Source organism: Phaseolus vulgaris, chromosome 6 (assembly GCF_000499845.2).
Source record: "Phaseolus vulgaris cultivar G19833 chromosome 6, P. vulgaris v2.0, whole genome shotgun sequence".
Lineage (NCBI taxonomy): Eukaryota > Viridiplantae > Streptophyta > Magnoliopsida > Fabales > Fabaceae > Phaseolus > Phaseolus vulgaris.
The window spans coordinates 8879607-8896049 of NC_023754.2; the positions used below are offsets into that span (position 1 = coordinate 8879607).

The 16443-nt window shown below is 32.8% G+C and overlaps 3 protein-coding genes across 6 annotated transcripts; all 3 read right to left on the reverse strand.

Annotated features, from left to right (window-relative positions):
- Positions 1-44: 44 nt before the first annotated feature.
- LOC137831051 (uncharacterized) lies at positions 45-9283 on the reverse strand. Of its 4 annotated transcripts, none has more exons than XM_068638561.1 (9): positions 7834-9283; positions 7101-7182; positions 4069-6285; positions 3603-3912; positions 2057-2446; positions 1484-1604; positions 601-727; positions 439-512; positions 45-343 (listed from the first exon to the last, which is right to left on the reverse strand). In XM_068638561.1, the coding sequence occupies exons 5-6, from the start codon at positions 2357-2359 to the stop codon at positions 1503-1505; spliced, it is 405 nt and encodes a 134-aa protein (XP_068494662.1). In that variant the 5' UTR covers positions 2360-2446; positions 3603-3912; positions 4069-6285; positions 7101-7182; positions 7834-9283; the 3' UTR covers positions 45-343; positions 439-512; positions 601-727; positions 1484-1502. The 4 variants fall into 4 exon arrangements, with proteins under 4 accessions (XP_068494662.1, XP_068494661.1, XP_068494660.1 ...); XM_068638560.1 differs by having other exon boundaries at positions 601-732; XM_068638559.1 differs by having other exon boundaries at positions 1484-1607.
- Positions 9284-9469: 186 nt separating this feature from the next.
- On the reverse strand, positions 9470-10173 carry LOC137831049 (uncharacterized). The gene has a single exon (XM_068638557.1). The coding sequence runs from the start codon at positions 10044-10046 to the stop codon at positions 9573-9575; it is 474 nt and encodes a 157-aa protein (XP_068494658.1). The 5' UTR covers positions 10047-10173; the 3' UTR covers positions 9470-9572.
- A 3756-nt stretch (positions 10174-13929) lies between these two features.
- LOC137833325 (uncharacterized) lies at positions 13930-14329 on the reverse strand. The gene is made up of 2 exons (XM_068641682.1): positions 14244-14329; positions 13930-14194 (listed from the first exon to the last, which is right to left on the reverse strand). The coding sequence occupies exons 1-2, from the start codon at positions 14327-14329 to the stop codon at positions 13930-13932; spliced, it is 351 nt and encodes a 116-aa protein (XP_068497783.1).
- Positions 14330-16443: the final 2114 nt, after the last annotated feature.

Consider the following 16443-nt stretch of genomic DNA (forward strand, 5'->3'; position numbering starts at 1 on the left):
GCAGCATTAAACAAAAATCTTTTAATATGTACAGGCCAAGAGAAGACAAGGAAATTAGAGCAAAATCAGCAAATTGAAAAACCCATACGATGAAAATGTCATGTAACAAATGGCAGATTATGATGTACAAGTCCATCAGAAGCAAATAATGTCTATACAAAATCCTTAGCACTCATCTGTGGACAGAGCAAACTTTTAAACAGAACCTTCCTGAAATAAATGTAATTAAAGGAATGCCTACAGTATAATATCCCCAAGTTTCTCCCTAACATATCCTGTACCAAGGATTGAGCCAAGGAAGTCACCGTGTGAGCAAGGTTCGAACTAGAAGTTCCCTTTAATGCTGAAAAAAGTCATTTTATGTAAATATTAGAAAACACTTCTAGAAACATCAATAATGAATCTAGAGAGTTTGGCAATGAAATTAGAAGATTTAACCTCAATGCTGAAATAATATCTGGATCACTAGTCAGTTCTTCTGGATGTCCAACAAAAATCTGACAATGTTCAGCCTACAGAAAATACAAGTTTTATGTCAACACACAAATTCAGATGATTTTAGTATCGAAGGACTGAAAAGCATTTATCTGGATATTTTACTTGAGGGTAACCTCCTTGAGAAATTGCTTTCACATCTGGTAATTTTTCCAAAACTAGCATAGATTCCTTTAGCACTTAAGGGGTTAGCAAATCTGTATGGAGAGTCTCCCGCTTCAGTGATGCCCATCTAGTCTACAACAAATGGACAACAACCATGTCAAGGATTAAATAATGATATATAGGGTAGGATTTTATGACATGCAATGGTCCAAGGGCATCTATTTTTGACAGAGAATCAACATCAAACTTCTTTGTTATCACCCATTTAACCAGAGGTCTTCCTTACCTAGCTCGAATGATACAACATGAGCATTTTGCAAACAGCATAGATTCCAAACAGCATGAGCATTTTGCAAGTAATCAGGATGCTTACTCAAGAGGAGGATTTGATGTATGCAGGGTTATGATCAAGATATGTATGCAAGCAGTCCAATATATCATCATGATCAATACATCATCATCAAAGCAGGAAAAAAAACATAGAATATGTAAAACTAATTCATGTTATGTAAGCAAGATCAATTATTACGATTAATACAGATGCACATTTTCAATTATGTTCAGTGATTCTAAATCACAGTAATTTGTAAAATTCATATTACCTAAGTTTAATGAATGAGTCTTGTTGATGGTAACTGATGCATGTAACCATCACTAATATGATACAGGTATTAACTATCAGTATTCTGATAAAAATTATATGTACAAATAAAGAACCATCTTCACTTTATTTACTAGCTTTTAAGATTAAGTTAGATTTAAACTTGATATTGTAGTATAATCAAAATAACATACACAAATAAAAGATCTTCTACTTTTCATTTAGTAGTTTGTAAGTTTAAATTAGATTCAAACTTCAAATTTAGTATGACATCAAACTTACCGCAATGGATGTTGTTTGGTCAAATAATTTGGAAATCTCCAACTTCTTCAACAAACCAATGAGCAAACTTGGAAGATTGGAAAGCATGTGGACTCCATGTCACATCAGCTTTATGATCAGGCTGCTATAAGAAACAGAGCATAATTAATCAAACTCATAATAAAATTGTAGTGCAGAAGCAGAAAATAAAACACTTGTCCAAACAACTATATTTTGAGTCAAGCAAGTATCTCTCTTTCACAAATATTCACCAGTTGTGGTATATCTATTTTTATAACCCCAAGGACACGAGACATGGTTGAATGAAGATGATAAGTTCAGTTAACGTGTTCTTGACATTGCTAGAAAGAAATTCAGTAAGTTCCACAACAATTACCTCAATAATACTAGTAGATTTGTCACTATCTACTGTTGAAGCATTACCAAGGTAAGTATCTCTTTTTCACAAATATCCGACAGTTATGGTTTATCTATTTTTATAACCCCATGGACACGAGACATAGTTGAATGAAGATGATAAGTTAACATATTCTTGACATTATTAAAAGGAAATTCAGTAAGTTTCACAATTACCTCAATAACACTAGTAGATTTGTCACTGTTTACTGTTGAAGCATTACCAAAAAGCTTGTATAGAATAGAATTTGAATTGTCTGGATTGAAAGCTCCCACAGCCTCCTTTCCTTTTACTTCAGCATTGAGTTGAGATGCTTCCAAGACTTCTGAAAGAGCAGATCTCTTCCTCAATTGATCACCTGTTCCAATTGTAATGCCGGGAATATCCAAAACTGATGATAAATTTAAAATGTTATCTTTCACATGGTTAATTGAAATATTAAGATTTGTGCTTTGAAGATTCTGTTGATCATTATCCATTTTCTTGGTTAATAATTCTCCTTTATTTCCAGAATTTATACTGAATACATGGTTACCTCCAGTATCACTAGGTGCAGGTTGTCCAGCCTATGCAAGCATCAGGATAAGAAAAAAAAATGTATTAAAAAAGAGTCAAGAATAATAGCACATTAAAGCACACTTCATTTGTAAGTGATAAAGTAACATAGCAAGCAAAAGAACTATAGGCCACGTTTTATAAATAACATGTATGATTGTAAATATTAGCTAAGTAAAAATCTAGGAAGAAATTAAACTTCTCATGTTAAACTGAGTTCTCAAGTTCTAGGCTTTCAGTCTTTAAGGAGAGAATTATGTCTGCAAGTAAGAAATAATGCAGCAAAATCCTACAATATCCTCCTTCATATCGATACAACATCCAATAGGAAAAAAGAGGCAGAACCCTAAACAATGAAGGTAGAGAATGTACTTATGTACCTTTCTGGTTATACAAATTTTGAATGTTAACATTGGAGTTTGATAATTGGACATTAAAATTTTCAGCAGAATGTTGTTTTAAACAGAATATCCCAATCTAGTATCTTGTATCATCTCTTACAATGTTATTAGGGACAATCAAATTGCAGATCAGTACCATGCACTCTTCCTTGATAGGAGGTTGCTGTATAAAAATCTTGAAATCTCTAAAAGTATTTTGTATTTTAACTAATAATTAGACATGAAACCAACATTCAAACTAGATAACATCAAATCAAAATTGGTTGCAAAGACGGAATCTAAGTTGTGGTGTCTTGAATAAAGCCATCATTCACTTCAAACTATTTAAGTTTATTAGACAAATGTCACTCTTCAAACAGCCAGGACATTTTATAACCACAACAGTCCAACCATCACTTTGAAATAATAAAGTCCTTTAGTGATTTCTAACAATTTTATGTCAGTAGAGCAGTTATGGTTAATTAAAAATACAAAATTTCATCTATGATTCCCATCTCAAAATATCACATAATAAAGGACTTAGTTCTCAAACAAGAAATACCAACTTTATATCATAACATTAACAGCAACAAAAACAACAGATTCCCTACACAGAAAACATTTAAAAAAAAAGATATCAAAATTAAAATTTACAAATAAAATCAAGTTGAATGCCCAATTCAAGAAATTAATCTTTTCGCTTAATATTTGAAATAAAAGCTTCTAAGAATAGCTAGACTACAAAAGATTACAAGTAAAATATGAATAAAAAATGTTAACTAGTTACCTCTATTGAATGACTGCTAAGGGATGTTTTGGTTGCAAAATTTCGTTCCAATTTTGTACTTGCAAAGCCAGGGGTACAAGAGGTCTAGCTGCTGAAGGAGTCTGTGAAAGGAAAGAAGATTTCTCATCATTGCTTAAAGATGCTAGAGTCACATGAAGCTCCACAGACTCATTGCTCCTACTAACTAGCCTTTTCTCATCGTCTTCAACAAGTGAACTTATGTCAAAATCATCGTTATTTTTGTCCGGGTTCAACTTATGCTTATCTTGGAAAGCTTTATGTTGTTCCTTTCTCATCAATTCAAAAGAAGCTGGCAAAAAAGTAGTCATCCATTTAATAAATAATTCACTAAACATGAACTTAACAATGATCCTAGTAAATGATTCACTAAACATAACCTCGAAAGACATAAATAATAAGAAAAAATACTGAAAACCATAGTATCTTCTAGAAAATAATAGTTTACCTCTTATTTTTCTTTCCTCTTCAGCCCTGTCCTCACTTGTATACTCCAAAGAACCAAATGTTTCATCATTAGTCTCCCGCTGTGAGTGAGGTGCCTAGAAAGCACCCAAAGCAAACGCAACACCAGGCGTCGAAGTTAATAAAATTAAATATGAGTTCAATATTATCCATGGTCACATAATCGGTCAAATAGCATTAGATCACAAACTGATTATTGTTTTGGCAAGTTGTTAGGATTAGCTTTTTTGTTATTGAATAAGTCTCCAAATTATTAGGAAATTAATTAGTTTTGTTTTAACTACTGGTTTGTTACCAGATTTCTTTCCTGTTTTTTAGAACAATCTTTGTTCATTCTGTGTATAAATACATAGTTTTACAGCTTTAATAAATTATCTTCCTCTGATTTATTCTAAAAAACCAACAATTAGTATCAGAGCTATCTTCTTGAGGGATCTGTGAGGTTAGTAGAGTGCATCAATGGAAGGAGGTTTCAATTTTTCAGCAATGACACCACCTGTCTTTGATGGAGACAATTATTAAATGTGGTTTGTTCGTATGGAGACCTACCTAGAAGCATTGGATTTATGGGAAGCTGAGGAAATTCAGTCCCTTCCAGAAAACCCTACTGTGGCACAAATAAAATCACAGAAGAAAAAGAAGATGAAAAGATCAAAGGCAAAAGCAAGGATAATGATTATTTGAATTCAACCACTTCTGGCTTAATGAGTATTTGACTCCAATCACTCCTAGCTTAATGAGTATTCTTTTAGCTTTCAACCACTCTTGATTGACCCCGTCAAGGAGTATTTTTTCCCAAGTCACTTCTGACTTGACTGAGTATTATTTACCAAGTTATGGCTTAACCAAATATTCTTTAACAAGAAACTCCTGACTCGACCGATTATTCTTTGGGCACCTAACCACTCCTAGCTACTTCTTTGACTATTATTTGCCAAACAACCGTTCTTGACTAAGGTTTGAAGGTTAGGCTCGTTTCAATGATTAACAAATCATTGGGTTTGATCACCAGGGAGGATTACGTCTAATGAGAAGTACAAGGTTTAAGTTTTCTCTCTTAGTTCAAATCTTTTTAAACTCTAGAAAGGGATTACATCTTTCAACGAATACAATATAAAGATTCACTTTCCTAGGTGATTAAACAAACACTTTCAATGTTCTCTTTTAGGCTCTAATGGATCCATATATTTGATAGTGTTCTTGAACTAAGCTTTAGGAACCTTTTATGAAGCTTTGAGGATTACTCTCTATCTAAATGATGTTTTGGCACGATGCAATCTTTGCTCTCTATTTCTACTTCTTGATGGTAGAATTTATATAGGTGCTGGAAGAAGATAGTCGTTGATAAACCGTTTATAGCCGTTGAACAACTTCAGTTCTTCTTTCATGTCCACCTTGCATTTGTCGAGCTTGAATATGATTGTTACATTACATGTACTCCATGCAACTTTAAATGCTCTACTTCTTTATGCAACATCCTGGATGACTGGCAGTACACATTTCCCTTAGTAACAGATCCTTTTGAACCATCTCATGGTAAAAGTGCACACCGTATAGGACAAGTAACTAGGCCAAATTGAAAATAGTTATGTTAGGAGTGTTGGTGGTCATTGCAACTTTAGCTCACATCCCAAGAGGTATTTGAACATTGTTGTTTGGTGCAGATCTTCTCGGGGATAGATGGTATAGATTCAGGCTTTAAAAATATTCTTTGATCTTATGTCAACGTAGAGTCTGTGTTGAGCTTATCATGTGATCATCATCACTTATTTATCAGACGATTTGGCTGGTCTTTACGATGCTCGTTTCATCTAACGTTCATCAACACTTATCAAATGAAGTGAAAGATCAACTTAGAGCTCTTTTGTTTGTTCTTCACTCCTTAATTAGCAAACATTGTGGTTGGTCAGTAAGCTCTTATCATCTGACAGATGATACGTTAACTTGATTTGATCTTTGTCTTATTAGACACTACTTCATGTCATATTGGTTTAAACACTTAATCAAAATAATATCAAGGTGTTAAACTTTTGCTCTAACAAACACAAATTCGTACGAAACATTTAGACTTTTCCAGGTTGACAAAGCAAACACATAATAGTTATTGAAGCAAAGTAGCTTTAACTCACTTTCCAGGAGATCACTGATATGACATATGCTTTTGTGGATTCTCTTGGTTAGACATAAGAAATGGACATACCTTGCAACATAAAATAAGCATGTGAATATTCATGAAATACGATGTTATCCCAACACTATGTGTATATTGTTTGAGAATATCAATTCGTAACAAAATGTAGAAGCAAAACTACACACTGCTAAATCGTTTAATAAATGAAACAGTTGTGTCTTTCATGATTTATTGTTTGAGCAAAAACATTCGTCTTTTGGATAAAGTATGATCATATTTTATGTTATGTTATTTTCAATACTTAATCAAAATCATGGGTGTTAGATTTTTCTCTAACAACTTTCCATACCTCTTTTACATGTGTTTTCCTTTCCCTTATTGACTTTCCTTGTGGTCGAGATTTGACTTTTGAAATTGGGTTTCATTTTGCCTTGCACAAAGACATGTTTCCTTCTTCTCTACCCCATCTTCGTTTTGAGTTTAACCAATATTTTTTAACAATAATTGGGCTTGAAAAGGACCAGTTAAACCTATTTCTAATATTACTAATTGCACCTCAATACAATTATTGAATTCCACAAATTACAAGTCCAACAAGTACAAAATAAAGATAAAGAAGGATTATTTTAGTGAGCAAGAACAACTTATCCTAACATGCTTCTTGTGATTCTTCTGCATATGGTGTATTCTTACTCATTTCCTTTTTATCATTCATGCACTCATTAACTATATCGAGTGTGAATCACACCAAAAAGAAATTTTGAACAAAGAACACACAAAAAAAGATAAAAGCAAATAAGTGTTACAATTTGATACTTTATTGATTCGCATACAACAAGTACAAGCTACTTTTATATAACGTTAAAAAATGGTTGTAAAAATACCTGAGTTTTGAACTTGACTGATAATTACTTTTTGAGAATTCAGTATTAAGTAAAGAGATCCACAGAAAGTTATGAATTCACCCTGAAATAGTATAAAAAAAACCCTTCAAAATAATAATAGCAAAAAAATTAGAAAAGGATCCTTTTTTCCTACACTGCATCATGTCAACATATAAATATGCCCCGATTACAGCAAATCGCAATGTGTTCACATGGATCAAGCTACAAACATGAAAGTATCATTGCTCAAGAGAAGATAGAAAAAGTCAAAGGGTTGTTATATAACAACTTAAAAAGAATGGGTAGACCCAACCGGGTTTGAGCTTGATGAAGATTAAAGTGGGAAAAAAGGTAACATTCTTATCCACATCTAAATGAACTCAAACATGCAATGCGATGCCCAGGTGATATTGAAATGTGATTGCACTAGCCCACCCACCACAATGCAAAGCCAAAGACATTATTTAGATAATCTTTAATATGATTGGAAGAGGATTGTCAGCATAGCTTCATGATATAAAGTTAAAAGAGGAAGGAAGATGAAACTACCCCCCGCCCCCCCTCCTCCCCATACCCAATATAGGTATTGCAAACAGTTGCATAAAACTAACATTGTTATGAGAGCAATACATATCCAGAACTAAAAACAATTTCCTAAACAGCACCAGCACCATGCTACTAGTGATCCTAATATTCAAAAAAATGTTTGAAGGAAAGACGTGACCACAAATACCTGCAAGTTCCTTTGAAGTTCTTGAGTCTTTCTTTGAAGAGCTGATAATAGCAAACAAATCTTCTAATCTTTTCCGCTGCTCCCATTCAAGCAGATACCATTCTCCCTTGGGAGCTTTGATACTAAATTGACAAAAAACCGAATAAAAAAATAGAAGAAAACAAGAACTATGTATTGATAAATTCTGTGGTACAAAGAACGAGTCCTCTTTACAAGGAAATATCAGTAGCTATGAAGGAATTGAATAACAATTGAATGGATCTATGCCCCATGTAAAATGATTGAAACAGAGAAATTTCACAATTCTGAGATAGACACTTCTCTACTCTCAACCGAAACCAATCACCAATTGCTAATTCTCTTCCCTTCTTTCAGCTATCCCTCACCCCCTAATAATTTTTTCAGCCTGATTTGTTTTAATCCCTTCAACCAATTTATCTAGACCACCCGCCCATTCTGTTATCTTTGCTGTCTCTCCTCCCTTTCCACTTATTCTGCTGTCATCTGCCTCTCCACTTGCATATACTCAAGAACCTTGAGCGTCCAGCAGCCCATTTATTTCCTTCACTTCTCCCTCTTATTCCTTCACTTCTCCCTCTTATCCTTTTCCCTCTTGTAGGCTTGTAAATTGGGCCTATCAGATGAATTCACATTTCTCCCCAATAGATTTTTTTTCCCCCCACTGTGATAGAAGTTATAGTTCAGCAACCTGAAACATGTATCTTAGCATGGAAAACATCAGAAAGCAAGACTACCATACATTATTTGCATAAATACACCATCACTGAAAATGGTGTAAAGACCTTGCAATGCTGGTTTAAAAGCATTACCTTTTCCACCTGCTAAAAGCCACATAATATGCAAGAAAGGATTTAACAACTAAAATATGTTAATCCTTGACAAAACAAAACTGTTTATCAACCCAAGGGCTAGGATATTAATGATTGACCCAGTGAGATTAACAAAACAAATTCACTATAAAAGTTTAGATTCACGTAAACCCTTCTGCAACAGAAGAATATCAGTACACGTGCAAACAGAATCAAACTCATTTTCCTTGTCTTCGCAGTACATCTGAAAAGCAGATAACAACAAAATACAAAATTAGCCGTAAAAAATCACTATATTATCAACGACTGATAATCCCTGAGAAATTAAGGGAAAAATTGGATAGTGTGCAAGAAAATAAGATTAGAAATTATCTCATTTAAGTCCCCCTAATTCCTGACTTGAAGCAACCTGAAATTTGTCTGCTGTATTGGGATTATAAACAGTTATTTTAAAATGTGTTTCATGTTTAGATCAATTATAAACAAAATGCTTTCTACAACATAAGACAGTGCTCAGGATCACCCAAATCTGAACAGCCATGGCGTATTTTCTTCAAATATCATATAAACACCATTCCACAAAGTGAAATTTGGCCATTTTTCTCATACCAAAGCACTTCACTCACCCAGTGTCCAAGCTCTCCATAACATTCATTGACCATCAACCGTTCCAACAATAAAAGACCAAGCACACACACCTATCCAAAGATCATCAAAACTTTAACCCTTTAAAACTCAAACTTCAATTATTACCATGCCACATAAAAATAAACTAACAACAAAACATAATAAAAAAAGAGAGAGGGTAAAGCATATAACTTGTCATTTATCATTAATTACCCATAAGCAGGCTTCAATGATTCTACAGCTAACATAAAAAATCTAGAGTACTATAACAGAACTTCAGAATCACTCCAACACAACAGCAGCACCCAACTCCTTGAGTTTCTCCATAATGGGATTAGCCTCCTCCTTAGTGAGCCCCTTCTTCAAAACACAAGGAGCCTTTTCCACCAATTCCTTTGCTTCCTTCAACCCCAAGTCAGTAAAGGATCTCACTTCCTTGATGATCTTGATCTTGGCAGCAGCTTCATACTTCTCCAACTTCATATCAAACACCGTCTTCTCTGCCACAGCACCGGCCTCCAGCCCAGGGGAACCTGCAGTCGCTATGGATGGTGCGACAGCGCCGGCAATCGGAGCGCCATAGCGGTGGAGACCCATCTTGAGCCGCCAGAGGACGGTGAAGTCGTGCCTCTCAAACCTGTTGAGATCGAGAAGCTCGTTGGCAATGCGCTCCACCTTCTGCGCACGCGCCTCCGTGGAGAGAGCACGCGTGAGGTTCACAAACCCTCTGGCACACCTTGCCGCGCGGTGAGACATTGCTTTACCCTTCGCCACACCAAATTTTCACTAAATGCAAATGAAAACACAAATTCGCACCCTAATCGTATGAAACAACAAACGAAGAAGGACATAAAATGGAAGACTTTTCTATTAGTTGATTTTTGTTTTGGAAAATATATTGATAGAATTATTAACTTTGTTCTTCAAAGTGTGTGGAGATTTTAATTTAGTTTTAGGATTTTTAAAATTAAAATATTTTTTTCTAAAAATAACTTTGATATTTTTGTTTTCAAGTAGGTCTTGATTATAATTTAACTAGAATTTAGGTCTTGTATGGTTATCATTAAAATAGAATTTTTAGTTCATTTGTAAGGAATAAATTGCATTATAATGATAATACGTAGCATATTTGAAACATAAAAACATATATAAAGGAGGAAAGGTATTTTTTTAGGTATTTGTATTTATTTATTAACATTAAATAACGAATTTGAAAATAAAACACCATTCAACCTAAATTATTAGAGGGCTTTCGATAGTAAAAAGAAATTATTATTTCTTAAAATTATAAATATTTTGAATTTAAATTTTTAAAAATGATTAAATTGTGTTTAGTTGATAAAATTTATTATCGAAAATATCTATTTAAGCTTTCTAAAAGTCAAGTAGTAATTTTAAATTTGTTACCATATTAAATAACTTAATAAGAGTAATATAATTTTTATTAATAACTTTTTTAGTTTAAGAAAGAAAGATAGATTCCCACATTTTGTGAGTGTTTTTGGGAAAAATTTGTTCAAAAATTATTTTTTTATAAACATTATTTCCTCATAACCTTTTTTTTTTAAGAGGGGTATAAAACTAAAGATACAAAAAAAAGATTTTCACAAGTTCAAATTCCTGCAAATTTGAAGAGCCAATGTGTTTTAAAATTTTGATTGATCGCAATTAACTGCTACTAGTATTAACCATGCTAACTACGTGAAAATAATTGCTTTTCAACCAAAAAAAAACTTAATCACAAAACTCGAATTCAACGTATAGTTTAGAACCAAATCTAGTTTCTCTACTAACATTTCTTTCTACACACATTTTATCATTTCAAATTTTAAATCTGGAGCCAATTTCCAAACCATTGTAATATTTATAAACGCTCTAGCCAAACAAACAAAGTGTGAATAAGATGTGTTGGAAGCAAATGGGATAGTGTTTAGTGTGAAAGCGAGTTTAAGATCACAAAATGATTTGCTTTGAAATCAACATTCATAACCTTGGTCGTATAGTGATCTTGAACTCTTATTCACACTGAACACAATATTTGGTGTGTATAATACCTACGCTCATCACAATCAGAAGAAGTTGAAGGCAATTAATACAATCATTGAAGATGTCTAAAGGTATTTTGATGTCATAGAATACTTTGTTCATCCCGGTTTCTTGTGACGCCTACCATAAAAAATATGAAGTTATAAAGGTACTGCATAAACCAAAATGTACATATTAAACTATCACAAGACACATTCTAAGTTGTTGTTTATGGTAGACAATCTAATGTTGTCAATATTATTGTAATTTATCTATTTTTTGTTATAGTTTTTTAAACTCGGCAACAATATTGCATTTATTCACTACTCAATTATAAAGTTATTAATTACATGTTGTGCATTCTTTCCTTTTACTCATTACTGAAGCAAAGTGAACAACCAAAGAAACAACAAACTAAACAATTCTTAAAGTTATAGATTATTTACATGGTGTGCATTCTTTCTTTATAATCATTAATGAAATTGTTGTCTATGGGAGATATCTAAGTTGTTGTCATAGTAGATGTTCTAAGTTGTTATCATGATAGAGGTTCTAATATTGTGATTAAAAGAAATATATTAAAAGATTCAAAGTCTAACACCATCTTACACGTTCATGGTAGACAATCTAATATATTGATTATTGATTCAAAGAAGTATATTAAATGATTTAAAGTGAATAAAAAAAAACAAGACAAAGAAATCAATTTATTGATTCATTATATGATGTGAATTCTTTCTTTTTATCGTTAATGAAACTAAGTTCTTAAGAAAATTGACAAAAATGGTGGAATCTATTTAGAAAATTACACAAATAGGCAAATGCATAAAAAAATACGAAAATGGTCATTTATGAGTTAAAGTTGTTAATGATGTATACAACATTGATTAAATCCATTAATTGTCACTTATTTTTTATTTTATTTTAATTAAAGTAGTCGACCAGATTGACAACTCCAGTTTAAATAAAATGTAAAGAAATTGTACATTAAATTGGCAACTTCAGTGTATTTTATTTAAATTGAAGTTGTCAATTTTGTTGACAACTTCGATTGAAATTTTTTGTTCAATGAACTTTCATTTTTGTTCTATGTTGAAAGTGTTCATCACTTGTTGATAGGTTTTGATCTCAGAGAGAGATTAAAACAGGTTGCTTGGAGAGGTGTAGAATACTTGTATCTGGAGAGGTATAAAATACTTTTACTTGGAAAGGTGTAGAATATTTGTACCTAGAGAGGTGTAGAATACCTTTATGCCCGTAGAGGTGTTAAGTATTTGTGTTAGTGAAAGCTCTTGAGCGGGTTGCTTGGGAGGACTGAATGTAACCTAGGTCATTGGGTGAACCAGTATAAATCATGTGTGTATTTCTCTTTGTCTTTTCTCTTTTAGATATTGTATTTGCTTTGATAATTTTTCAAGTAAGCATATTGAATTCAGGCTCTAGTCAACCCCCCTTCTAGATTCAACTATACCTTCAATAAGAAATCTTGATCAATTCTTGGCATTTCGGTTGCCGACTAAGCAAAGACGCTGAACTTTTTCGTGATTACTTCTAGTAACTCTCTCTCAACAGTTTCTGAAAAATCAACGCTTATCCTAATCTTCCTCCCACTGACTATGTCCACTTCTTTGATATCTCCATGGGTTTTGGCTGCCCTTCTTTTTGTGCCATACCAACATCATGATGACTATTTTACAGCAAGTGTACCGTGTCAGAAGTAATAAATTTGTCCCTAAGGACGGATATCAAACCCACAAGGAACAATTGAATTCTCAAGTATAATATTTACTAAATAGAAAACAATATGTAAAAGTTTGTCGGAAAAGTTGTTGTGTATGATGAATTTGCAATAATTTAAATAAAGCAAAGTAATTCTCGTGTTTTTAAAAATGCTATTAGTGGTGCTTAAGCATGTAATTCTCACTCAGGCAATGTTGACATGTCATGTATATAAGTGGAATCTCGCATGAGCAAGATTTATCTCACTTGGGCGAGATTGTTTTAGAGAGCATCCCTTTTAAAATGCTTAACTTGCCTAGGCGAGTTTCCCTGTACAAAAGTTTATAACTTACCCAATAACATGGATTTTATTAGTAAAAAAATCAAAACAAAAATTAAAATAATAAATCAACCATAAAAAAAATATTGGGTTGCCTCCTAGAAAGGCGCTTTGTTTAACGTCATATAACTCGATGACTGTTTTTATCAAGGTTGTTGAGCTCATTGTTGTAAAATATTTCTCGTTACAACCTTAGATCATCTAGATTATGTTTTTTCAAGTTCAATAGTTCCATTCGTTCTGGTTTCTTTGATAACCCATAAACTTGACCCTTTTGTTTTCAACCTTCTAGGTTGAAATTTTAACTTAGCATTATTGGTTGCCCAAGTACAAGTTCATCTTTCACTATAATTTTCTGCTGTCGAAATTTGTCTTCCTCTTTTGTACCTGATGTAGATGACTCTTTATTAGGGAGTTGTTTTTCTACAACTTCTAGTACAAGCTTTTTCTTCTTTTCCTCTGGTTTTGAAATGCTACAATGATGTGTAACTTTCTCAAATACATTTGAAAGGTCCATCTGCTCTTTAGTTTCAGGAAAAGTTTCCTTTGCTACATCTATTTGTAAGCAATATTTTCCTGCATTAGAAATTTCAAACCATCAAGAACATTTAAAGTCACCTCAACATTTTGAGCTCTCACTTTAAGCCTTCCCTCATCAATATCAATAACAAATTTAGTTGTTTTCATGAAAGGTCTGTCAAGTATCACAGGAACCTCCTTGTCTTCTTCTATGTCCATTACAACAAAATCCACTAGAAATATGAATTTATCCACCTTAACAAGAACATCTTCAACCACACCATACGAATACTTGATTGCTCTATCAGTTAACTATAATGTCATCTTAGTAGGTTTAGTCTCCAAATCACCCATTTTCTTCAGCATAGCCAAATGGCATTAACTTTATACTTGCCCCTAAATCAAATAAAGCCTTGTCCACAAATAAAGCACTCATGGCTACTGGGATAATAAAACTTCTTGGGTCTTTAGATTTTAGGGGCAAGTTTTTTTTAATGCAACACTACAACCATCCTCCAGCTCTATATTTTTTTCATCAATGAAGCTCCTCTTTTTTGTTGCCAACCCCTTCATAAATTTTTCATAAGTTGTCATTTGCTCCAAAGCCTCTGCAAAAGGAATATCAAGATGCAAATTATCAAAAATTTGTTTAATTCTAACAAATTGCCTCTCTTTATCTTTTCTCGAAGGAGCATGAGGATAAGGTAAATCTTTTAAAGTAACACCTCCCTCTTTGTTTTCACTCTTTTTCTTTTTTCCTTTTTCTTTATTTTTTCCTCCTCGATCCTGTTCTTTTCTCTTTCATCTCATTTTTCTTTCCCTCAGTCTCATATTTTCTTTCTTTTTCAGCAACTAAATTATCACCACTCCTTTCTCCTTCTATTTTACCACTTTGAGTAGTAATTACATTGCAATGTTCCTTTGGGTTGGTCTGTGTGTTGGCTAAAAACTGACTACTCTGTCGCTCTACCAATTGTTTAGCAATCTGTCTAACGCGCATTTCTAAATTTCTGACTACTACTTCATTATTCTTTTGATTGGCTAGAGATGTTTGCATAAATTTTTCTAAGGTATCTTCGATTTTTTTTAGTCTTCGAATTTCAATGGGAAGGGAAGAAATAGTTGAGGATTCTTCTGTACTTTCTGTTTTTCTTTTCTCTATGATAAGTGTCTAATTTCAGTAATATTTTATATTAAAATATAGGCACCTACGAGGATTTATTGCTAATTTACATATAAAATAATCCCCAATTTATGAATTTACACCTTTTTACATTTTTTATGAGCTTTATTTGAATAAGAGCATTTTATTCCCAAATTTGGTGTTAATTGCAGATTTTTAAGGAGGATTGAAGATTTGGAGTAAAGGAGAATAATTTGAGCTAAAAAGAGAAAGTTGGAAGGTCTCAGAATGGAGAAAGATGCAAAGAAAGATTGGACATTTTTTATGTTTTATCACTTAGCCCATTAGCGCGACACAGGAAGCGAACTAACCCTAGACAAATAGGATAAATAAGGGGCTAAAGGCTCAACCCTAGTGTGTCAGATTGAGAAGAAAACACCATAAAGTGAATTGTAACCCAATTGAGAGAATGGAAGGTGCTAGAAGTATGCGTGGCTAATTCTACCCTTTGGGATTGGGAGTAATCTGCTCAAACTCTTATGTATTAAGGTGATATCTTATATATTAATATTCAGTTTTTAATTGATTATTGGTATTGTTGTGTTTATTTTTAACTTTCCGTGACAAATTGAGAATCTTAAATCTAACCGGGAGGTATCTTTAGGGTTCGGACCTAAACAACAATACTTAACATATTTGAGTGTTAGGGATAGACTTGAAATATTAATTGCCATTAACGCCTATGTGTGATTCTAAGTTGTTTTTATAAATATGCGAGGGATCGATATTTAGGAAACATTCTTAAGGATTTTATATGCGAGGGATTTATATAAATGAATTTTCTACGGGCATCAATTTCAATCAAAGAACTTAATATTGACATGCTAATCAAAATACATAAGAGTGAGAAAGATGAAACCTAATCCCTATTTTTCCAACTTGAAGCAACCAATTCTTTGTTTGTTTTCTTATTGATCAGTGTCAACACAATCAATTGAAAACTCTTTTTATTGTTTTGTTTTTATCTTTAGCAATTATTGAACTCAATAATTCATTGTTCCTTGTGGGATCGATATCCGTCCTTAGGGACAATTATTACTTATGATGCACTTGCCGTAAAAAGTCATCACTCTACTTTACCCGAATCTTTTGAGCTACCTTTTCAATCTCTGATTCAAATTGCAATTGGTCTTCGGAAACTTGACCTCTTAATATCATATAAGAGAACTCACTCAAGGATTAACATAAGGGTAACTAGCAAAAAAAAATTCAAAAAAAAAAATTTAAGACAAATCTACAAATAAAAATAAAATAAAATAAAGAAAAATAAAAACAAAAAACAATTAAAATATTCACAATATTTAGGAATTTGTACTCAAGAATTAAAATATTTACCCGGCAATGGCGCCAAAAAATTGATGACTATT